Here is a 21,081-nt window from a genome sequence, read left to right as displayed (position 1 = left end):
TGGCATAGCTAATGATAGTGTAGCCTGGTTCCAAGCTCAAAATTATGCCCGAGAAGTGACGTCACACCCAGGTTTTAAAAAAAGTGAAAATGGGGGGAAATCCATCTCTCCTCCAGCAGCTCACCACCCACTTGTTCTGCAGCCTCCCCCCCCCCCCAGGCTTCCCCCCATATTAACACCTTACTGGTTCCCTGCGGTCTCATAATAATGCCTAATTGGCTCTTGGAACAATCAGTCACATTGGTCAGTTTTGAGTTAAGAAAATCCAGTTTTTGTTACATAATGGAGTTGTGTTTTTATTTTCTGGTTATTTGGCTATAACTTTTGACAGAATAGAAATATTTTGACGTGATCTATTTCACTGCATTCTGTATTAAATTTTGCATTGAATGGTATATAGCATGATGGTATTATTCAAAAATATCAAGGTTTTCACAATTTTGGCTACTAGTGTCAAGCTCAGTTGTTGCCCCCCCCCAAGCTTATTGCCCGGTGCAATTGCTACCCCTTGCACCCCCTTAGCTATACCACTGGGGGTGGGAGGAGTAAAGAAATGGTTTTCGTGTCAAGATGACCTGGAGAACCAATAGGGTCTCTGTTGGGCCACTATAAGAACTTCCTGAGGCTGGATTCCTCAAGGCTGAGCTTTATGTCTGAGATAGTGCTGAACAGACTCAACTCACTTTGTCTTCTTGTCTGACTGCTTTAGAACCCAATCTTCAACCACATAATCAGCCTCTGGCCCTTCAGGATACCATCACTAGAATCTGATCGTCTGCCTTCTTTTTGCCCCAAACGAGACCATGACAGCAGTATAACATCAAGCGTAATTTGACATTATTGAAATACATGTTGCCATGTTCCCACTTCACACAACTAGCTGTCAGAAGATGTGGGCAGGAAACAAATACCAGGATGACATCATGCCATTATTAATGTTATGCTGCAACTGGGAAGCAGGGTGAAAGAGACATGGGAAAGTGGCAGCTCTGTTTCTTGTAATGTACAGTTCCACCCTATGAACAATCAAGCTTCCATGACTTCAGAAGCATTGAATATCCATGCCTCCTTAAATTATCGTTTTAGGAAGTCTAACATTTAAGAAGAATAGAAGAGCCCTGAACTTTAAATGCACCCTATTTTTAAAAAACAGTTTAGACTGCGATCTTGCACATAGTTATGCTCACTGAGATAAACAGCCCTTGTATAGGCACAGTTTTTCTCATGACTGTATCTTCATGCTGAGAAAAACACCACTAATGCTCAATTTTTGTCATTCAACAGTTAAAAGGCACATAGCCTCTGTCAGGAAGAAAAGTGGCCAGCCCTATAAAGAATCATGGCCACGGATGTTGAGGTTTGGCCATATACTGAAACAGTACCACAGAAATACAAATCTATTTCAAAATCTCTTAATAGACAGAGTCCGGGAGTCATTGATTAAATAAAATAATTGCATACAGTATTCCAGTTGACTGATGAAAAAGACACAGGGCCAGTTTTGATAATACTTTAGAGTTTGAATGGGCCCATATGAGTAGCAATGTGCATGCTTATGCTCAGTGCGTATTCTGACTCCTCCCCTCTTTTCCGAGTTACATGTTCTAGTTGTATATTCAGACGGCTGATTCAAACCACCCCTGTGCACATGCTGCTAACCCTGTTAGACGGGAAAAACTAATACAAATGCAGGAGGAGAGGCCAGAATGTGTATGTAGTGCGCATTGCATGGGGTCAGTTTGAGTGCTAAAGTATCAGGCAAACTGATTGTTTTTTTTAAACTGGTGTGCTCATGTGCCACCATGCTTACAATTATTCTCTTACATTTGAGTGTGTGTCACTAGCAAACTAAAAGAAGGGCTGCTACTGGCTTTACTGTTGGTACATACAGATCCTGAGAGGTCTCCAGAAAGGTCTCAAAACCCCCCCCCCACCCAATGTGGATGTCAATACATACTTAAGCAAAAGTACTCAGAAGAATTTCATAAAGATTACAATAAAAATGTGTTAAAAACCAACTAAGATCATGGTTCATAGTTTAAAAATAAAAGTCTTATATTTCTGCTGAATTAGCACTCATCCATAAGCAGGCACTTAAAAGAGAGTTTGCATCTCTCTTGCTTACCTCTGCCTACAGTAATGGTTATGTGAGGCAGCAACGTGGCTGAACAGACGTCTAAAAAAAGAAGAGGCTAAAAAGACAAAGCAAAATTAAAAACAGGTTCCCCACCTGCCTCCTTTATGTGCTTGTAAACATCATCAGAGCCAGCAGAGGAATATGGAATGTCATCATGGGCTACAAAATCAATCTGGAAGACATACAAGAGAGGAAATTAAGTTGCTCCTTCTGAATTCTTGGTTAATATTTTGAAGATACAATTTCTCCATGTCCATAGAAGCCTGCATATGAACTTCATAGACTGACATGTTGAGCAAGAAAATTTTAAACTAGTGTAACAGATGCGTGTGTTCATTATGAATCAAATGTACAACTCAAAACCTTTGGTTCAAATCTGCTTTGAACCTGTGTCTGAGATACCAATGATTTATTGCAAGAGATTAATTACAATAATAGGGTGGAAAACTTTAAAGCAACAGTTACAATAACTGAAATTGTCCACGAAACTGGTGCCATTCCTTGATCTAGACCAGTGGTGAGCAAACATTCAACTTTAAGGATCCTAGACCTTTAACAATTGTATAGAAGAGGGAATTTCAGGTAGTGTCATCTGTGAGATGACAAGCTGCACCTGCTGAAATTCTCTCTCCTACATAATCATTAAAGGTCCAGAATCCCTAAAGTTGAATGTTTGCCCACCCCAATCTACACAGAAAATCATAAGGTGACACTGCCATTTCCCCATGTAAATATCTTGGCCAAAGGTTGGTTCTGTTTGAACAAACTTTAATATGGCAGTCCATACATACCTAAAACGATGTTTGGCAATCAGGCACTTGATTATAAATACAATGAAGGTGCTCAACTGGGGTCTAATCTAAAAATACAGAGTGACCACCAATGGTAAAATTACTGGCCAAGATTGCTACTTAATGAGCAAAGATTTTCTGACAGAAGATCTTGAGGTACAATTAAGGTGTAGAAACTTTTTTGGATAAGCAAGAGAATAGGAAAGACGCTATTAATCCAGATTGTTCTATGTCTGTAGGTAAGTCTGATCATTCCACTCTTGATGATACTTGATGACATAACACTGATGAAAAACTATATTTGTTAAATTGTGTTTAGGCTCCCATATATTATAGTTGGACAGTAAACAGATTTTAAGCAGGGCCCATGTGTTTGACTTCTGACTAGATCAGAAATTCTAACAGTTCTCATGTTACATTTGTGCAAAATGCTGATCCTTATTAAATAATCATTTGTTAAAGTATGTGTAGAAAGTTGGCTCTTAAAAGATGCTTTGGAATGATAAGTTGTATTGCCAAGAAGAGTAGGATTTCTGTCACTGTGCAGAGAGCAACAAAGGGCACAATCCTAACCAACTTTCCAGCGCTGAGATAGGGCATTGCAGCTCCAAAGTAAGGGAACAAATATTCCCATACCTTGAGGAGGCCTCCACCAGTGCCATCCAACTGCAATATGCAGCAGACGCCCCCTTGACACAGCTATGCCACTGCTGGAATGTTGGTTAGGATCTGGGCCAAAGTTATTAAGATGTGCTTAGAATGGAGGAGGAAGACACCAGATCTGTGAGCTTTACTGCTTGGGCATGTATTATTTTACTTACTAGAAACATCTCAATTGGCATGGGAGTCTAGTTACATACCTACACCACTCATTTTACAAAATGGTGCTGATGTAGAATAGCTGAACTCCTTGTCACTCTTAAATTTGGAATCAGCCTCTGCAAATCACGCTATTGGACTTTGGGGAAATTATGTTTTCCAACCTCCCTGGTGCTTGTAGTATTGCCATAGCAGTGTAGCAACACCAGATAATGAACGAGAGGAGGAGAAAGCCTCCCTCTCTCCAGCTGTTGCCACAGATAGGCTGGGAGGGAGTCTTTACTAGCTCACGTTACAAATCTTGGGGGCAGTAGAATGGCCAAGTTCAGAATATTGGTGCATTTTATGAGCTTCCCAAATTTATATTCCAAACTGGTTCTCTGCTAAATTTCAGCAACTTTGCTAAATAACCTATTTTTTCCTTGTAGTGAATGAGGAAAGTACCTTATGCTTTTCCAGAAACTCGGGTGTGAGTGTCCATGGTGCATCTCTGATGACTTCGTCAACGTAGCGGCAGTGTCTGAGGGCTTCATACCTCTCAGTTTCATTCATTACAGTGAAGCCTTTAAACTTATGAGTTAGATCATCACTACAAACTGGTAAACACACAAGAAACATTGAAAATAGAGTGACACAGTTCTTATAAATTGTAGCTTGTCTGTCTGGTTGGAAATTCTTCAAAGTTATGTTGTGAGTTAAAACTTGCAACTGAAAACCAAATCACAAAAGTACACTTATTCAGGGTTGTAAAATGCTAACAGAACTGCCTAGAAAACAGAAGGTTGCTAACTACACGCAGCAGGAAATAGTTGTGCCAATTCAGAGCCTAGATACAGACTTGGTTAAAGTGGAAATTGCTACCTGTAGTTCAAATGCTCTGGTGTAACAAGTACAAACAAATCATAGTTGTGATGATTCCAAACAAATCATATCTAAGCTGTTTAACATATACATGAAACCACTTAGAGAGGGCATTTGGGGATTTGGAGCAGGGTGCCAGCAGTACACTGATGATACCCAGCTCTATCTCCCCTTTCCACACATTTTGGGGTGGCTCTGGAGGCTGCCTGGAGGAGGTTCGGAACTGGATGAGAGTTTACAAGCTGAGATTAAATCTGGACAAGACAGAGGTTGTCCTGGTTCGGAAATCCACGATTCAGGTGTTAGAGTACTGAACTGCACTGCACTGAACAGGGTTGCACTCCCTCTGAAGGAGCACGTCCACAGCTTGGGGATTTGCCTGGATTTGCAACTGCTCCTGGATTCCGAGGTGGTGGTGTGCCTGCTGTGATCATACTTGGACCTGACCATGGTGATCCATGCCACAGTGACATCCAGACTAGACTATTGTAACATGCTCTACGTGGGGCTGCCCTTGAAGATGGTTCAGAAACTGCAACTAAAGCAAAACGTGGCAGCCCGCTTGCCTGCTAGAGGGTGGTGACTCTGCTGGGTCGCTGCTTTGGTGGCTGTACTGACTGCCCATTCATTTCTGGGTTCAATTCAAGGAGCTGGTTTTGACCTTTAAAGCCCTATATGGCTTGGAGCCAGGATATTTGAGAGACCGCCTTCTTCCATATAATCTGGTTTGTCTTCTCCGGTCATCAGAGAGGGCTCTTTTACAGGTGCTGCCACTTATAGAGGTGAGTGGGGTGCCAGCAAGGAGTAGCGTCTTCTCCATAATGGCACGAACTTTATGAAATTCCCTCCCTCTTAGTTTACGAACTGCTCCCTCCTTAGAGGCTTTCCAGCGGGGCTTAAAGACATTTCTTTCTACTCTTGCTTTCTGAAGTTCTGGTTTTTTAATATGGATATTTAAAGTTTTTAAGCATTCGTTTTATGCCCTTGTGTTCTTTTTAGTTTGCTGGTTCTTCTGCTGTTTGCTCCTGGCTTTCAATTAGATTTTTAGATTATATACCTTTTTAGGGTCTGTTAATATTTATATTTTTTCTCTTGTATTTTATGTTTTTATTGTCCTTTTGTAAGCAGCTTTGAATGCCCACTTGGGAGATAAAGCGGGATATAAATGAATAAATATCTTCCAATTACAAGTGCCTTGCAATTCCCCTCTTCCATCCCCATTGCTCTGTTCAGTGCTTCAAGTACATATGTATGGAATGCATAGCAGGCCCCTGGGATCATACTATGCTGATGATGCACTCTCCAAACCTTGCTTCCACCCTCTGCAATGACAAACATTGAACAGATGGAAGGTGGGACTTTGGGAGTGTGATTCTGGGGCCATCCATGCAGCCCTTCTATATGTAGACTTGAAGTTCTAAACAGAACTTATATGTCTTTCACATCATAAATCAGATTTTCCTGAAATCCATTTAACAATCCGAGTCTCCATTTGATATTTATTTATGATATTTCTTAGTTGCTTGTCTACTATGAGTACCCAAAGCAGTACACTACTCTTATTTATAGAAAACAGGAAGGAGGTCAGGGAATACAATGGATGCACATTTACTACATAGAGACTTCTGTAACTGTACCTTGAAGTCTTCTGCTCCTTTCCTGCTAAGATGCAATGCATGGTCCTGATGCCTTGACTTTGACTAGGCCTTGCTTTATTACAGATTGCTTGGTGATGTGTTATTCGTCTGAACAGGCTTCTCCCAGATCTATTCATTATTTATCTCCACATCTTTCTGTGGAAGAGGCAGCAGTATCAGCCACCAGGACCACCTCTCCAACCCACAATTTCTACTATGCCTGGTCAAGTAACACTTGACTCTTCATAGCATCTAGATTTAAATTATTTCCTGGTTTTAGTTGGATTGAAGACTAGCTTTCACATCCTACTAGCCTGTAATGGCTTTGTATACAGCAAAATAAATATTTACTGAAAATCATTGTCCTAATGGAAAAGACTTGATCAAATGGTGACCTTACCTCCTACTAACAAGTAGCTATTAGGGAACAGAGTTTTGGCTTGCATAAGAGCTCTAGCATGGCCAGCATGGAAGAGATCAAATATTCCATCTGCATAGATTCTGACAGGTCTGTCCACTGTGGGAGCAAAGAAAATGTCCAGGTCAAGGAAGTTCTTTAATCCGTCAAACTCTAGAGAGATATTTGCTTGTTATATTCAAATCAGAATGGCTACATTCAGCATGATTTCTTCCTACTCCATATTTGACAAGGTTATCCAGATGAGAAAATGAGTTCACTCTAAATTAAAAGGAATGTAAAAATAAACTATTGAAATAATATATTTTTTTTATTCACATTTTATATAGCATTCTTCCTCAGAGGATCTCAAGGCAGTGAAGACGGCTTCTTCCCCTCTTTTTATCCTCACAAAAACCTGATAGTATTCACCCACAAAGCTTCATGGCTGAGCAAGGGATCTGAACCAGTGTCTTCCTAGCCCAAGTCCAACACTCTAACCATAATGCCACAGTTGTGAAATTTCTGTATAATAAAATGCAAAATCCTTGGATTGTGACTTCTAAAATGTGAGGCATTTAAAGATGATTAATAATATAACAAATATACGTTCTTAAAGATGATCCAAATATTTGGCATTTTGGTTGGCAACGTGAGATATCAACATGCCACTGCTATTCAGTGAGCATCTAAGTTGCCTATAATGTTATCTTTCCCCCCTACAATTTTAAGATATTGTGAAATTTGATCCCTGATGCTCTGTATTTTCTGACTGTAATACTATCTCTGTTGCCTATAAAATTTTCCTAACTGCAAGGGCAGGCACAAAAGCTGTATTCCATCAAATTCATCTATATCTCATCAATTGAGACTCACCTGGTGTTCCCAGGCGGGCCTGAGTGACGGTAAGCTTTTCATGAGGGGCTCTGCACTGACAACTTGTTTCACCTGCAAATGGAGCAGGTGCAGACAAAGTCTAGAAATTGGAAAGAGAGTGGGGGGGGGGGAGAAAGGGGAAGTATATGCTGTTAAGTGACAATAAATGAAAGTCTATACACAAGGTAACTTTTTTTAATTAACACTTCCTCCTTGTCATTGCCTTGAAGCAAGCTGGGGTTTGGCAGATCAGGGACCCCTAATATCCTTCCCTACAACCTTTCCCTTTTCTAATTTCCTCGGATGCACCAAATACTCTTTACACGCAACCACCATGAAAGCTAGGTACACTGGATTCAAGTATTAGGACCAAGAAACATACACTTATCATTTCTCCATGTGCATTATGTTTACCTTTGTGCTTTTGTAATAAAACTATAATCTTTTATTGAAAGTTATCTTTCTCTCAGTCTCCTCTTTAAGTTAAAGGGAATTTCTCTGCATTACGCCGTCTTGTTATCCAGCCTACGACCTTAAGGTTCCAATAAGGGCAGTGTAATAATTTCCCTAAACAAAACAGCCCTTTTGGTAACAGAACAACCCTTCTGATGTGCAGTTTTTTAATGACAATACTTCATTTTATATAGTGGAGCATTTGAACTTTCAGTCTCAACCTGCATTTTGAAGCTTATAAAGAGCGCTGCGCCATTTTTAAAAAAATAATGTGTTGCCTAACTCTTATTCCATTGTACTCAAGATATTTTACTGTGTGCTGGACAGTAGAACATCTAGCCAGGTGCCATCTTTGCATACATTGCAATTTTTCCGATTGCTCAGGAGCTCTGGTGCCAAATCCCCAGGCTGCTTTTTACAACACTGAGAGTGAGTTAAAAGGTGGTTGACAAGGCAAGCTTCTGTATTGCAACCACAATCTTATAAGCACATGTTTAAAGTTATGTTCAAAACCTTTTTATGTATGAAAAATCTGAAGTACATATCACTAATGATGCATGCTGTATGGCTACATCAACCCGACTGTGTGGATTTGTAGAATTCAGTCCTTTTCAACTAACTGACCACGTAGCACAGTGTTTCCTCTCTATTATACATGATCATACAGTCTGAGCTGTTTCCTTTATCTTCTAATCACTGTCTTTTTCCCTTCTGTCTTTGTGGTAGTTGAGTGCTAAACTGCCTTTTTATTTCTAAGCAAGGTCAAGTTACACAACATCCAGCACAACGTGATTCATGCTGGGATAAAGAGGAAGGGAGAAATGTTAAAACAATAATGGCTATGGTCTGAGGCCTACAACTGGTAATCATGACCTAGCCAGGAAAGGCTGTTTCCTGGGAGATAACTTGAGGAAAATAGGCTTGTTTCGAGGTCTTTTCTTGTTCCTGCTGGTAGAGCAGGGAATGCCTCTTGATTGTGTATGCTTGGGAATTCTGAAAAGTCTTCCTTTGGTGCCCATGGAAGAGTTTACGCTAGCATTCAAAAGGAAGTAATCCTTGGGCCTCTTACTCCAGAGTTACCTGTAATACTGCCCATTGGTTTGGCTACTGTTGGGCAAGTGGTTGTAAGCCAAAGGGAATTCCTCCAGCTCAGAAAAGTGCTAAAAGAATACTTAGGGCACAATCCTAACCCACTTTCCAGCACCAACATAAAGGCAATGCAGCTCTGAGGTAAGGGAACAAATATTCCTTTACTTTGAGGAGGTCTCTGTGAGTGACACCCAACTGAAAGATGCAGCACATGTCCTATTTGTCAATGCTGGAAAGTTGGTTAGGATTTGGGCCTTAATGACTTTAAAATGTCATCCGAACCAGTAACTCAAGCTTCAGAATGTTTTCAATCAAATTAAAGGTAGTGTGGTTTACAGACGAATCACAAAACCATTATTTACAGTCAAGAAATAAAGCACTGGACATCAGCTAGCAAAAATGTGACACAAACCAAGAAAATGTAGTTTGTACTACCCCTTTTTGGGTATTGATAGAGCCATTACACTTTGCTCATCCTATCACTTCCTGTCAGAATAAAAGTGCAGGGAGCTATTGTAGGAATAGGTCCAGAAAGAGGGAAAAGTCTCCCACGCAACTTGCTAGCTGAGACTCCTGTCAAATCTGTGTGTTAAGATACGGCCCCTTTGGGGATAATTTATAGACAGTGTTAGTCATATTAGAGTATGAGGCAAAATGAGTGACCTTTATCTTTGGATGTCTTCTAATAGAGGCAATCAGTTGAAGACTGGGAAAGATTATTTTTAAGGGGAATCAAAATGAAGTTTAACACATTATTGGATCTTGCTGACTTAAATAATTATTGGTCCATTTTCAATCTGCCTTTTGGGGACAAGATGCTTGAGTGAGCGGAAACTGGTAGGCTCCAGGTATTCTTGATAAGACTTGTTATCTGGATTTATTTCAGTCTGGCTTCAGGACTGAGACTGCCTTGCTTGCCATAATGCATGACTTTTGCTGGGATTAAGATAGGGAGAGTGTAACCTTAATTATTTTCCTGATACCTTAGCTACTTTTGATACAATTGACCATGGTATCCTCTTGGAATGCATTTCAGAATCAGAGGTGAGAATTACCACTCTGTGTTGGTTCTGCTCCTTCCGGGGGTGCGGGAGTAGGCTTTAGAAATGATGCTATGAGACTGTTTACCCTATTAAAATGGTCCTGTGGGGGTTCTTCAGGGTTCTACATTGCCTCCTGTAGTGTTTAACATCTATATGAAACTGCTGGGAGAGACTGTCAGGGGATCAGGGGTTCAAGTGTCTGCTGATGACACCAAGCTCTATTTCTCCTTCTCATAAAACCCAAGTGAGGTAGAGTGGTCCTTGAATGCCAACAGTGAATGGTGAACTAGATGACAGGAGATAAACTCAATCCAGATAAATCAGAGTGGATAATGATGGTTGACTCAGTGGAATAATTGGCTGGGGATACCTTTTCTGGATGGAGTTACACACCCTGCAAGGAACAAGTTTACAGCTTGGGTCTACTGGCATTGCTCCAGAATTCCTGGGTGGCAGCTGTGACCCAGAGTATCTTTTACCAGTTTCAGTAGATACACCCACTGCTGGAAGATAAGAGACCTAGCTACTGTCATCCATGTCATCATTCCAGATTATTGTAATGTGCTCTATGTAGGAGCCCCTTTTAAGATTAGTATTTGGAAACTTCAGCCTAGTGGAATGACCTTCCTGGTAAGAGCTACGGATACATATTACAGCGTAGATGTTTTGAAGCATCTACGCTGCCTGCCCATTTACTTCTGGGCCCAAGGCAAAGTTCTGGTTCTCACCTTTAAATTCTTGTACAGCTTTGAAGCCTAATCATTATTGCTCCTTTTAATTATGTAAACCAGAATGAATTTTAATGACATGTAGTATATAAATATTTTAAAAATGGGTTAAAATAAGTAAATAAGTAAAGCCATTGTGTGCACTTCAAAATAGTCTCACAGGCCTTACTTTTGAAAGTGACAATACTGCCACTGAAAACGGCTATCAGTCAGAAAGAGATTACTAAGAAAGGGAATGATCAAACAACATGCCACTTATCTATGAAGAGGAAATACAACACAATATATAACAAAACAGTTATCCCAGCTGTCATTCTGTCTGTAACAGTTACAACAAAAACAAAGTAGTTCCGACGAATAAGCATTGTGAAATGTAGTTGTTAAGATTACAGTATTTTGGGATGTAGCAATGACATGCCAGTGCATTTAATAGGCAAATGAAAATGTGATCTTGATGGATCAAGAAACAAAGCCAGAACAATGGTCAGCGGGTTTAACTCGCAATGGCAATATCTGTGACACTTTTCCAAAGAAGTAATTGTGAGCATTCTCACTCATTCTTTAAATAGCAGAAGACACCTCCCCCCAAAGAACAGAAATATGCTGAAAGGATAATGCCAAACAATACATCTGGCTCTGAAATATGTTTGAAGGTTCAGATTTGATTTTTACATTATACTTATGCCAGTGAGTGAACTGGAATGGCAGACGCAACAATGAAAAAGGAAGATTAGACTTCTGGCTATGATGTTTATTTTGCATTATCTGGTAATTAGAATTGGAGGTTGAGAAGGACAGTGTACAGCTGTCCATCATAGTCATAATATTAATGTCTCTTGTGAATATTTTACTGTTTCATGTAAAATAATGTCCGTTCATCCACTTATGAACTTGAAGTTTCCTTTGTACGAAAGTAACACATGGCACAGTGAAAGGATATATGACTTCACATTTCAAAGAAAGGCAAAACCAAGAACATTTCAGTGTGCATCTCTTTTAAAATATACACTGCAATTGCTTTTTGTTTTTAACCTGTTGGTAATACTGACTGTGATGGTCTCCAACTTTGTGCTCCTTTTAAGGGGTACTGAAATATTAAAATGTTATAGTATGCCAAGAATATTCTATTAAGAATATTCTATTCTTAATTGAATATTCTTGGCACCAGTGTTTCTCAAACTGTGGGTCAGGACCCACTAGATGGGTCACGAGCCAATTTCAGGTGGGTCCCCATTCATTTTAATATTTTATTTTTAATATATTAGACTTGATGCTACCATGGTATGTGACTGCATTTGGGGAAATGCTACAGACATGTACTTTTGATAAGCTACTATGTATACATATATTTTTAACAATGATAGTTAATGGGACTTACTCCTGGGTAAGTGTGGCTAGGATTGCAGTCTAGGATTGTTAAAAATGTTCCTGCTTGATGATGTCACTTCCAGTCATGACATCACTTCCGGTGAGTCCTGACAGATTCTCATTCTAAAAAGTCGGTCCCGGTGCTAACTGTGTGAGAACCACTCCTATACACATTTTCTTGGAAGTACACCCCACCAATGGCATCACTAGGGTTCACGTCACCAGGTACGGGATGCCAGTGCGTCACTCCCCATGCAGTGGGCGGGGCAACACCCCAGGTGGTGGGTATGGTGATGTACCATTGCCCCCACTGTTTTTTTGCCTGTACTTTTTGATAGAACAAAGATAGAACACATTCTGCATGAAATTACACATTGATTGATATCTAACATGATGTTATTATTCCTCCAAACTTTGATTTTAGTGATTTTGGTCACTAGTGGTGTCACACACACCCCAGGGTGTCAACTTAGACTTTTAGCACTGGGATCCACTTTTTAGAATGACAATCTGTCCAAGACCCACCAGAAGTGATGTCATGGTGGAAGTGACATAATCTGGCAAATTAAATTAAGTTCCATTAGACAAGGACCATTCTGGTGGCTTCACGTTTCCTTTTGCCTGGCCTGACCACCAGCCAAGGCACGTTTGCTTACTCATGAGTAAATGCGACCATGAGGCTTAGTTTCGCTTTTCATAGGGCTCAATACATTTGTCTGCTTGGAGGGAGGAGCTTCCTTCACAGGTGTTTTTGGAGGGCTGCATTCATTGGATCAGGACCATTCTGGTGTCGTTGGATTCCTCTCAGCCTGCCCTTTCCGATGGACTAAGGCTAAGGCTGTGGTTTTCAAATTCTCCCGTAGTTTGAAACCCGCCTTAAGTCCTTGCAGGGGCCGGGGAGGGAGGCAGCAGGGAAGGGGGAAGGCAGAGACGCAATCCCCAGGATTGCGCCACTCAGGGGAGCTACAGGGACTGGGGTGCACTTTCACTGCTGCTGACCTAGGGAGCCCTGCAGAGGCTCACGCAGGGCTCCCCGTGCCCCCGGGACATTGCTGCAGGGACTGGTGAGTGCATCCCAGTCCATCGGGCCCTGTCAGAAATTAAAGTGGAGCCCTGTCAGAAATTACGCTTCGCTTCCGGTTTAGCGTAGGTGGGGTGCGATTGCCCCACTTTCACTTTGGAAGCCTCAGGGAGCCCTGCAGACGCTTGAGTAGGGCTCCTCGCACCACCAGGAGGCTGCAGGAGGCTGTGGTTAGTGCAGCCAAGCTCCTGCGTCCCTGAGCTGCGCGATCCTGGGCATCATGCTGCTGTCTCCTCCCCGCCTCCTGGCTGCCTCTGCCCCTTAAGGGCAAAGAGGCAAGGGCCCTCAGGCTGGGGCGTTGTGACACCGCAGTCTGAAAACTTCTGGACTAAGGCAAGGTTGCCTACTCGTGAGTAAACGCACAATACAGCTCAGTTTCACTTTCCATAGGGCTCCATGCATTTTTTGTTCTCTGGATTTTTGGCCATAACTTTTGATAGAAAGGAGATATTTCACTGTGGTTTTTTGCATTGCATTCTGCTGGAAATTCCACATCCAACTGTATATAACATGACAGCATTACTCCTAACCACCACGATTTTAGCGCGTCACCCCCCCAATGCGCGTCACCCCCAATGCGCGTCACCCCCCCAATGCACGTCACCCCCCTGTGTGCGTCACCCGGTGCGGCCTGCACCACTCACACCCCGCTAGCGACGCCACTGCACTCCTCTGAACAGTCATACTTGCTTCTGAGCATGCTGCATAGAACTGTGCTGTACGAAAAGTAAAATACTTGAAGAATCTTATAAGTAATGCAGATTCATGTGGCAGAAGGAGGTCCTTGCAATACTTTGCTCTGAAGTTGTTTAAGGCTTTAAAGGTAATAAACAACACTTTGAATCATGCGGGAACAAACAAGTGACCAATGCAGTTGGTAGAACAGGGGCATGTTCACATAAACTTACCCATTCGTACTCTGGAAACTACATTTTGTACCAGCTGAAGTCTGAAAAGGTTTTCAAAGGGAGCAACACATAGAACATGTCACAGTATTCTAGACAAGAGGTAATTAGGAGTTATGTAATCAGTTGTAGAAAGGGAATGGCAGAACTTTTATTCTTTTATTGGTATTTTTGTTGTTTAAAGAAGCTGGAAGGCAATAAATTAGGCTGCATACAAAAGTCATGAGGCAAGTATTTAACTGATGCAAAACTGCATAGCCAAGACTGGTGTGCACATTTTAAGGTATGGTCTGACCTATTTTTTACACTCATTATTCATTTTAATGTTTGCAAATGTCTTTATCATCAGGATTTAGTTGTAAGTCTGCTTATTTCTTGGATAGTTACTATTTATCCATGTTGGATAATGGACATTCTCCCTGTTCTAAGGTTTGGGTGTTACTTTTTGCTGTTTTGTCCCATAGAAAAACAGAATTATTAACAAAAAGTGACATCGCTCCTTGCCAGTCACTTGCATATTTCAAAGAGCATTTAATCAAGTGTTTGCTTTTATTTTCCACCCTTGCACCATTCATATTACCAGGATTATGCCAGCAAATTCCTGGATGTTTCTAAGAACAATATCACACAGAGCCACTTCAGTGCCAAAGTGATCACTCAGACTCCCTCATGCAGGCACAAGATCTTTAATTAACCTAATGAATAACCATGGGATTTGCACTTACAAAATCTGTGGACAAGATATATGCATTATCCCAACTGGGAGAGAAAAAAGGAAAACGCAATATAATACTTGCTAAAATGTTTATATCCTGCACTGGCTCAGCCTCACTTCTAATTTGGGTTGAGTTTGTGGCTCTGCATGAAAGCTAGATTATGAAGTACTTTTGATTGTTGATTTGGCTACTGACTTCTCAGTGCTTGTAAGTGTCCAGGAGCTTATGGGCCTTCTCAACACTCAGAGCCTTCTCAGGTGATGTAGCAATTCAAATTTCATGAAATATGCAGTTGTTTGGGGCATGTGAAAACCATGCTCAAAGTTCAAGTTTCCCACCATACCTTTCCTTAATACCTGCTGAAATGGAGACTCCCCACAAGATTCAAGGTATTCATATAGTGATTTTTTTTTTAACATTTGGGGTGCAACGACGCAAAAGTTACTTTGAGCCAGTCACTCTGTCTTTCAGCCTAGTGTACACTGCAGGGATGCTGTGAGGAGAACAACATAAGCTTATTAGGGGAAGGGTGGGGGAAATGAAAAAAATAAAAACAGCAAACAGTTTTAGCATCTTCCACATGGGATCCCTGTTTTAAGTGACCATAACCATTCAGGCTGCAATCCTAACCTCACTTTCCCCAGAGTAAGTCCCACTGAACACAATAGGACTTACTTCTGAGCAGACCTGGTTAGGATTGTGCCCTCGTTTGGATATTTACCTTGCTTCTTCTGTGATGTATTGTTCATGTGTTAAATCTCTATTTTATCTGTTAGATAAAACACATTATCCTACTCTGGACACTTTTCCAAAGTACCTTTTATTCTACTTCAGTTCCCTGGGATCTTAAAACCCCAGATAGTTGCATTTTTGAGTGCTGGTAGCCATGAGCCATTTCAATTCAATGTCTCCACTCTTCTGTTCATGTTATACAAATGTTTGTAAACTTGAGACTTAAAGATCTGCAGTGATCTTTTAGCAGCTAACTATTGATGATCTACAGCTGGTGCTTTTTAGAGTTAATTGAAAAACACCTTCTTTCATCAGTATATATAGGTTCTTTGACTCTAGGGCTTGCCAGTTATACTGGAGACATCTGAAGAGCCATTTGTTGTATCTATCTTTTGAGAATGCCTACCACAGCAGTAGGCAAAACATTAGGTGACAACTGTTTTATCCAACTGTTTTATTTTTATTATGATAAAAATATATTTTATCAGGTCACGGCTCAGGAAGGAACAGTGATAGGAGTAAATACTAAGGCTTTCGTGGCCAGGATCAATAACATTAAAAGTAACATTGTTCGGCCCATTAGCCCGAACAATGTTACTTTTAATGTTATTGATCCTGGCCACGAAAGCCTTAGTATTTACTCCTATCACTGTTCCTTCCTGAGCCGTGACCTGATAAAATATATTTTTTCTACTCTTTTTCATTAACAGCAGATTTACATTATGGAGAAATTACATTACACTTCAGAAATGTACACAATCCCACCTTAATCTCATTTCAGAGGTATATTGCATCCATGAACACATGGGATGGGAATGATTAATGACTCTTGATTCTAAGTGTCTCTCTTGTCATTAATTCATGTTTGTGGAAATATAAGAAAATCATTATAAATTTCTTTGATATTCCTATAAATTCCAAGAGCTATAATCACTTCCAGAGGAATGGTATTATAATCATCATAACACATGCACACTCGCACTCACACACATTATACTTATGCTTCCTTAACTTGTCAGATGTCTGCTTATATAGTTAGTCCTCAGCATACATGAATTTGCTATCCACAAATTCATGTATCCATGAGGAGCAAAACTGAGACCACCCCTTGCCATTCGCGAGATGAGTGCCACTATCTGTGATCACAGCTGCCTGTGGAAGATCTCTGCTGGCATATATTGAAAACTGCACTGCCAATCAACTCAGTTCACTGTGCTGCCAATCAGCTCCAAGGCTTTTCCCGGCCATTTCAAAGTGCTCCGTGCCAATCACGGGCTCTGTTTTGAATGTTCCTGCTGAATCAGGGACATTCAAAATGGTGCTTGTGATTGGCACAGAGCACATTAAAGCCTCCAAGGCTTTTCCTGCCCCCTTCAAAGTGCTCCGTGCCAATTGCAGGTGCTGTTTTGAATATGCCTGGTTCAGAAGGGACATTCAAAACAGAGCCTGTGATTGGCCCACAGCGCATTGAAGGCACTAGGAGAAGCCTCCAAGGCTTCTCCCAGTCACTTCAAAGTGCTTTCAATGCCAGCAGCAGGGAAGTCACACACACCCCCCACAACCACCAAAATCCCTGGTATGGAACCCCTATTGATCCTATGGAATCAATGGTTCCATACCCACAAATTTACCCGCAGGGGTTTGCAGGTAGTGGGGACTGACTGAATCTTTATTTAGAGAATTTATGAACCACATTTCACAGTAATCTTACAGAGGGAGATTTAATTGTATTCTTATAGTTAAAAGGATATAATAGTGTGATATTAATATACTTTAAGGGAGTTTGGTTGCACTGAGATTTCACCAGGAAAACCTTCACTAATAGCGATCATGAGCAAAATGCATAGTAAAATATCTGTTATTTTCCATGTTTTAAACAAGCCAGTCTTATTCCCAGAAAACTTGTCTAAAATAAAAAAGCCAATTTTTCATATCTCAAAAAGGACATAGTGGAACAGAAAAAGGTGCAGAAGAGACCAACCAAAATGATTAGTGGACTTCGGCACTTCCCTTATGACAGTGATTCCTAAACTGCTGGGACGTGCAATGTCCTCCAGTGCTGCGAATGCAGCATGCGGCTCCCAGAAGTGACTGGCAATGACATCATCTCCAGTTCCTTCTGGGTTTGGAGGCCCAAAATGCAGCTACAAACAGAGGTAAGGAGGTCTGGATGGGCGGGCGGTGGCCCTTTTCCCAACATACGAAAACTGTGCGCTGGAGCTCTTCCTGCTGTGCCAATTCTCCAACTTGGAGTGGAGTGGCACAGTCTACTTGCTGGGCAGCAAGCATCACGAGATGTCCCAGCAAGTGCCATGCAACACTCCAGGGCATTGCCACACAGTTTGGGAACTGCTGCCTTATGAAGAATGGTTGTGGCATTTGGGGTCTTCAGTATGCACCTCAGGGGGGACATGAATGAAACACATAAAATTATGCATGGAATAGATAGAATGAAGTTCTTCCCCTCTAATACAATACCAGAACCAGGAGATATTCACTAAAATGGACTGGGAAGAGAGTTAAAACAGAACAAAGGAAATATTTCTTAGGCTAGCACATAATTAATCCATGGAACTCCTTGATACAGGATGTTGTGATGGCACCTGTCCTACACTGCAACCCTATCTTGCGCTGGAACAGGCAGGCAAGCACTGGACAGGAAGCCAGCACTGCATCCAGTGCAAGTTTGGAGTCTGAAGTGGTTCAGCTGGAGGCAAGGGGAAATTCTTCCCCTTAAACCCGGTAAGCTGCCACAGCCCCAATGGGTCTCCTTAGACTTGCGCCACCTCCAGAAGTGGGATAAGTCAGAGAAGAGGGGAGCGGCTTGAAGCCACTCTGCACTGGTTGGGGAACGGTGTTGGGATCATAACAGCCAGGTTCCAGCCCTGCCTTCCACTTCCCACCTGCCCGCCCCTTGACCACCCTCTGCAGCCCTGGAACACCTCCCTCCCACCTCCTCCCTGCCCATCCCAGACCCCTGTGTTAGCCGAGCTTGGCCAATGCAACCCTCCTTCTCCAAGTCAGCACGGAGGCTGGAAACAGCCTCTGCAGGCCGGCACGCATCCCTGCGCTGGCCCAGCCGACTCCTGAAGAGGCAGAAATGTGCTTTACAGCATGTTTGCGACCCTCTTGGGCAGGTACAGGGGACTTGCGCCAGCTCAAGGCACAGTTAGGATTGCATCCTTAGATGCCATTAAAAGGTGACTGGACAGATTTATGGAAGAAAAGTCTATAACAGGTTACAAGCCATGACAACTATATACAACCTCCAGGTTTTAGAGGTAACCTATCTCTGAATGCCAGATGCAAGGGAGTGACATAAAGATACTTTTTAAAAAGTTAGCTTGGGAGTGTGATCATATGTGTGTCTATTCAGAAGCAAATCCTATTAAGGGTGCTATCCTAACCTCTAATGTCAGTGCTTTCCAGCACTGGCATAGCGGTGCCAATGGGACATGTGCTGCATCCTGCAGTTGTGTGTCACTCATTGAGGTCTCAAAGTAAGGGAATGTTTGTTCCCTTACCTCAGAGCTGCATTGCCCTTAAATTGGTGCTGTAAAGCACTGACATAAGGGGTTAGGATTGCGCCCTAAGTTCAATAAGGTTTACTCCCAGGTAAGTGTGCATAGGATTGTAGCCCAGGTCATGTCCATCACTTATTGTAGAATTTCTAAGGCTGTAACACTTGAAATAGAAGACTGAAGTTAAATGATCAGAGTTGATTTTCATTAAAAAAAATTGACTTGAATCAAGTTACTATTTCATCCTATTGGTAAACATTCTCAATGAGCAAGTGCTAAATTGCTGCCTACATTTCACAGTGACAGCTTGTTAAATTGGCTACTCTTCTGGGTTTTGCTCTTTCAGGAAGCACCTGCCCTAGGACACAGTGATGTGAAAGATGAAAGCTCTCTTTGGGAAACAGAACAAGAAAAGTATTTCAAAATTCAGAATAGCCTGCTCAGCCCCTGGGTGCTTCTTATTATAAACACCACACTTTTGTAGCATCATCAGAGAGCTGTTGATAAGATTCCTTTTAATCTGCCCATCAATAGTTTCAGCTTCATAGATCGTAACTATTCTCACTCAGAAACACGCACTGATTAATTGCAATAAACTGCACTTTTTTCAACTACTTAGTAGTTCATCTTCACTTTTGGAAGTAAACTTCCCATCCCATGCACATAAGCCAGAGGTCAAACTAGCCTTCCACTAGGATTCTCATCACCTGATATGCTGTTTCTTAGGACTGGTTCTTATAACAGCCAAAATGTAACTTATGGTTATAGAACATACAACTTCAGAGCATCACCAAACGGAATTATTATTTTCATAGACAGCAAAATTTTAAACAGATGAGCAAAATTCCTGGCAATTACAAAATGCACATACAACATTCATGGCAATGAAAACAGATTAGGAACAGATTTACTACAAGAAAGCAGCCATGCAGTGACAAAGGGGTGTTATTATATCTGGCTTCTATATATGCACTTCTATGGATTAATTATTGAAGAAATGCAGCTTTTCTCCGAACACAACTCTCCCAACTCACATGTCATCAGCTGCTTGGAAGTAAGATCTGAGACATGCTTCCAAAGGAATTCCTGAGAAATTTCCTGAATTTTCCCATTCTTTTCCTATATGCCTCTAACTAGGCAGGTTTTGATTTCAGATGGGAGATATTCTTCCTACCTATCTTTTCATTTTTTAAAGTCACCACAAAGGCAAAGAAAAGACAAGGAACAAACGAAGAGTTGTCTTACACATCCGAACCTAGCAAAAGGTAGAGGAAAGTGCCATTTTGACACAGCTTGATTTGCTTTGTTGAAACCCTTCTGGCCACAGAAGCATGCTGTAATCCTCAATGGTCTGTCATCAAGCAGTAGCATTATTAATGCTTTGTAATCCTCCTTCTCAATACAGACAATAAACACAAAGCTAAAATGGATTAGTCTGTTGTTAAATGCCTATTCAGACCATAAAGCACTGATTCCATTACATCCTAATAAGGCAAAGAGCTCTAGGGTGACAAATAAAGGAATCCTTTGTCTTTTACTTACCAACCGAGGTTGAGGACATGTGTGTTCTATCTCCTCCATGGTTTCTGAAGGAAGCTCATTAGAAAGGGATTTTGGGATACCTGTTTCTGACTCAGCATTAGTCGAGAGGAGCACTGGCATGGCCAGTGAATGCTTCTTCAGTGATGCCCTCTCTGCTATTCTCTTCGCAGTCAGATAATGTTTTCCTTCCTCATGTAATTCTCTCCCCCGCCTTCTCCCCCTTCTCTTCTTTTCCTTCCCTTGAGAAATTAAAGGTTTTTCTTTCAAGGAGAAGCCAAGAGGCAAGGCCTCAGTTTATCACTATAACAACCAGCTAGCAACAGAGCAGTTGGTACAGGATACAGTATTCTGATTTGCATGATGCCTTCTGGTTGGTTACTGTCAT

At 41.4% G+C, this 21,081-nt stretch overlaps 1 protein-coding gene across 1 annotated transcript in view; it reads right to left on the bottom strand.

The window, feature by feature from the left end:
• PCYT1B (phosphate cytidylyltransferase 1B, choline) overlaps positions 1-20,816 on the bottom strand; it is a 28,590-nt gene extending 7,774 nt beyond the window's left edge. The window contains exons 1-5 of the mRNA XM_066621886.1: positions 20,697-20,816; positions 7,519-7,618; positions 6,646-6,762; positions 4,192-4,343; positions 2,231-2,309 (exon numbers count right to left, since the gene is read on the bottom strand). Coding sequence (XP_066477983.1) covers positions 2,231-2,309; positions 4,192-4,343; positions 6,646-6,762; positions 7,519-7,618; positions 20,697-20,816 — 568 coding nt within the window. The remainder of the gene's footprint in view (positions 1-2,230; positions 2,310-4,191; positions 4,344-6,645; positions 6,763-7,518; positions 7,619-20,696) is intronic.
• Positions 20,817-21,081: the final 265 nt, after the last annotated feature.

The sequence above is a fragment of the Tiliqua scincoides genome, chromosome 3 (genome assembly GCF_035046505.1).
Source record: "Tiliqua scincoides isolate rTilSci1 chromosome 3, rTilSci1.hap2, whole genome shotgun sequence".
Classification (NCBI taxonomy): Eukaryota; Metazoa; Chordata; class Lepidosauria; order Squamata; family Scincidae; genus Tiliqua; species Tiliqua scincoides.
This window is presented reverse-complemented; position numbering and strand designations above follow the sequence as displayed.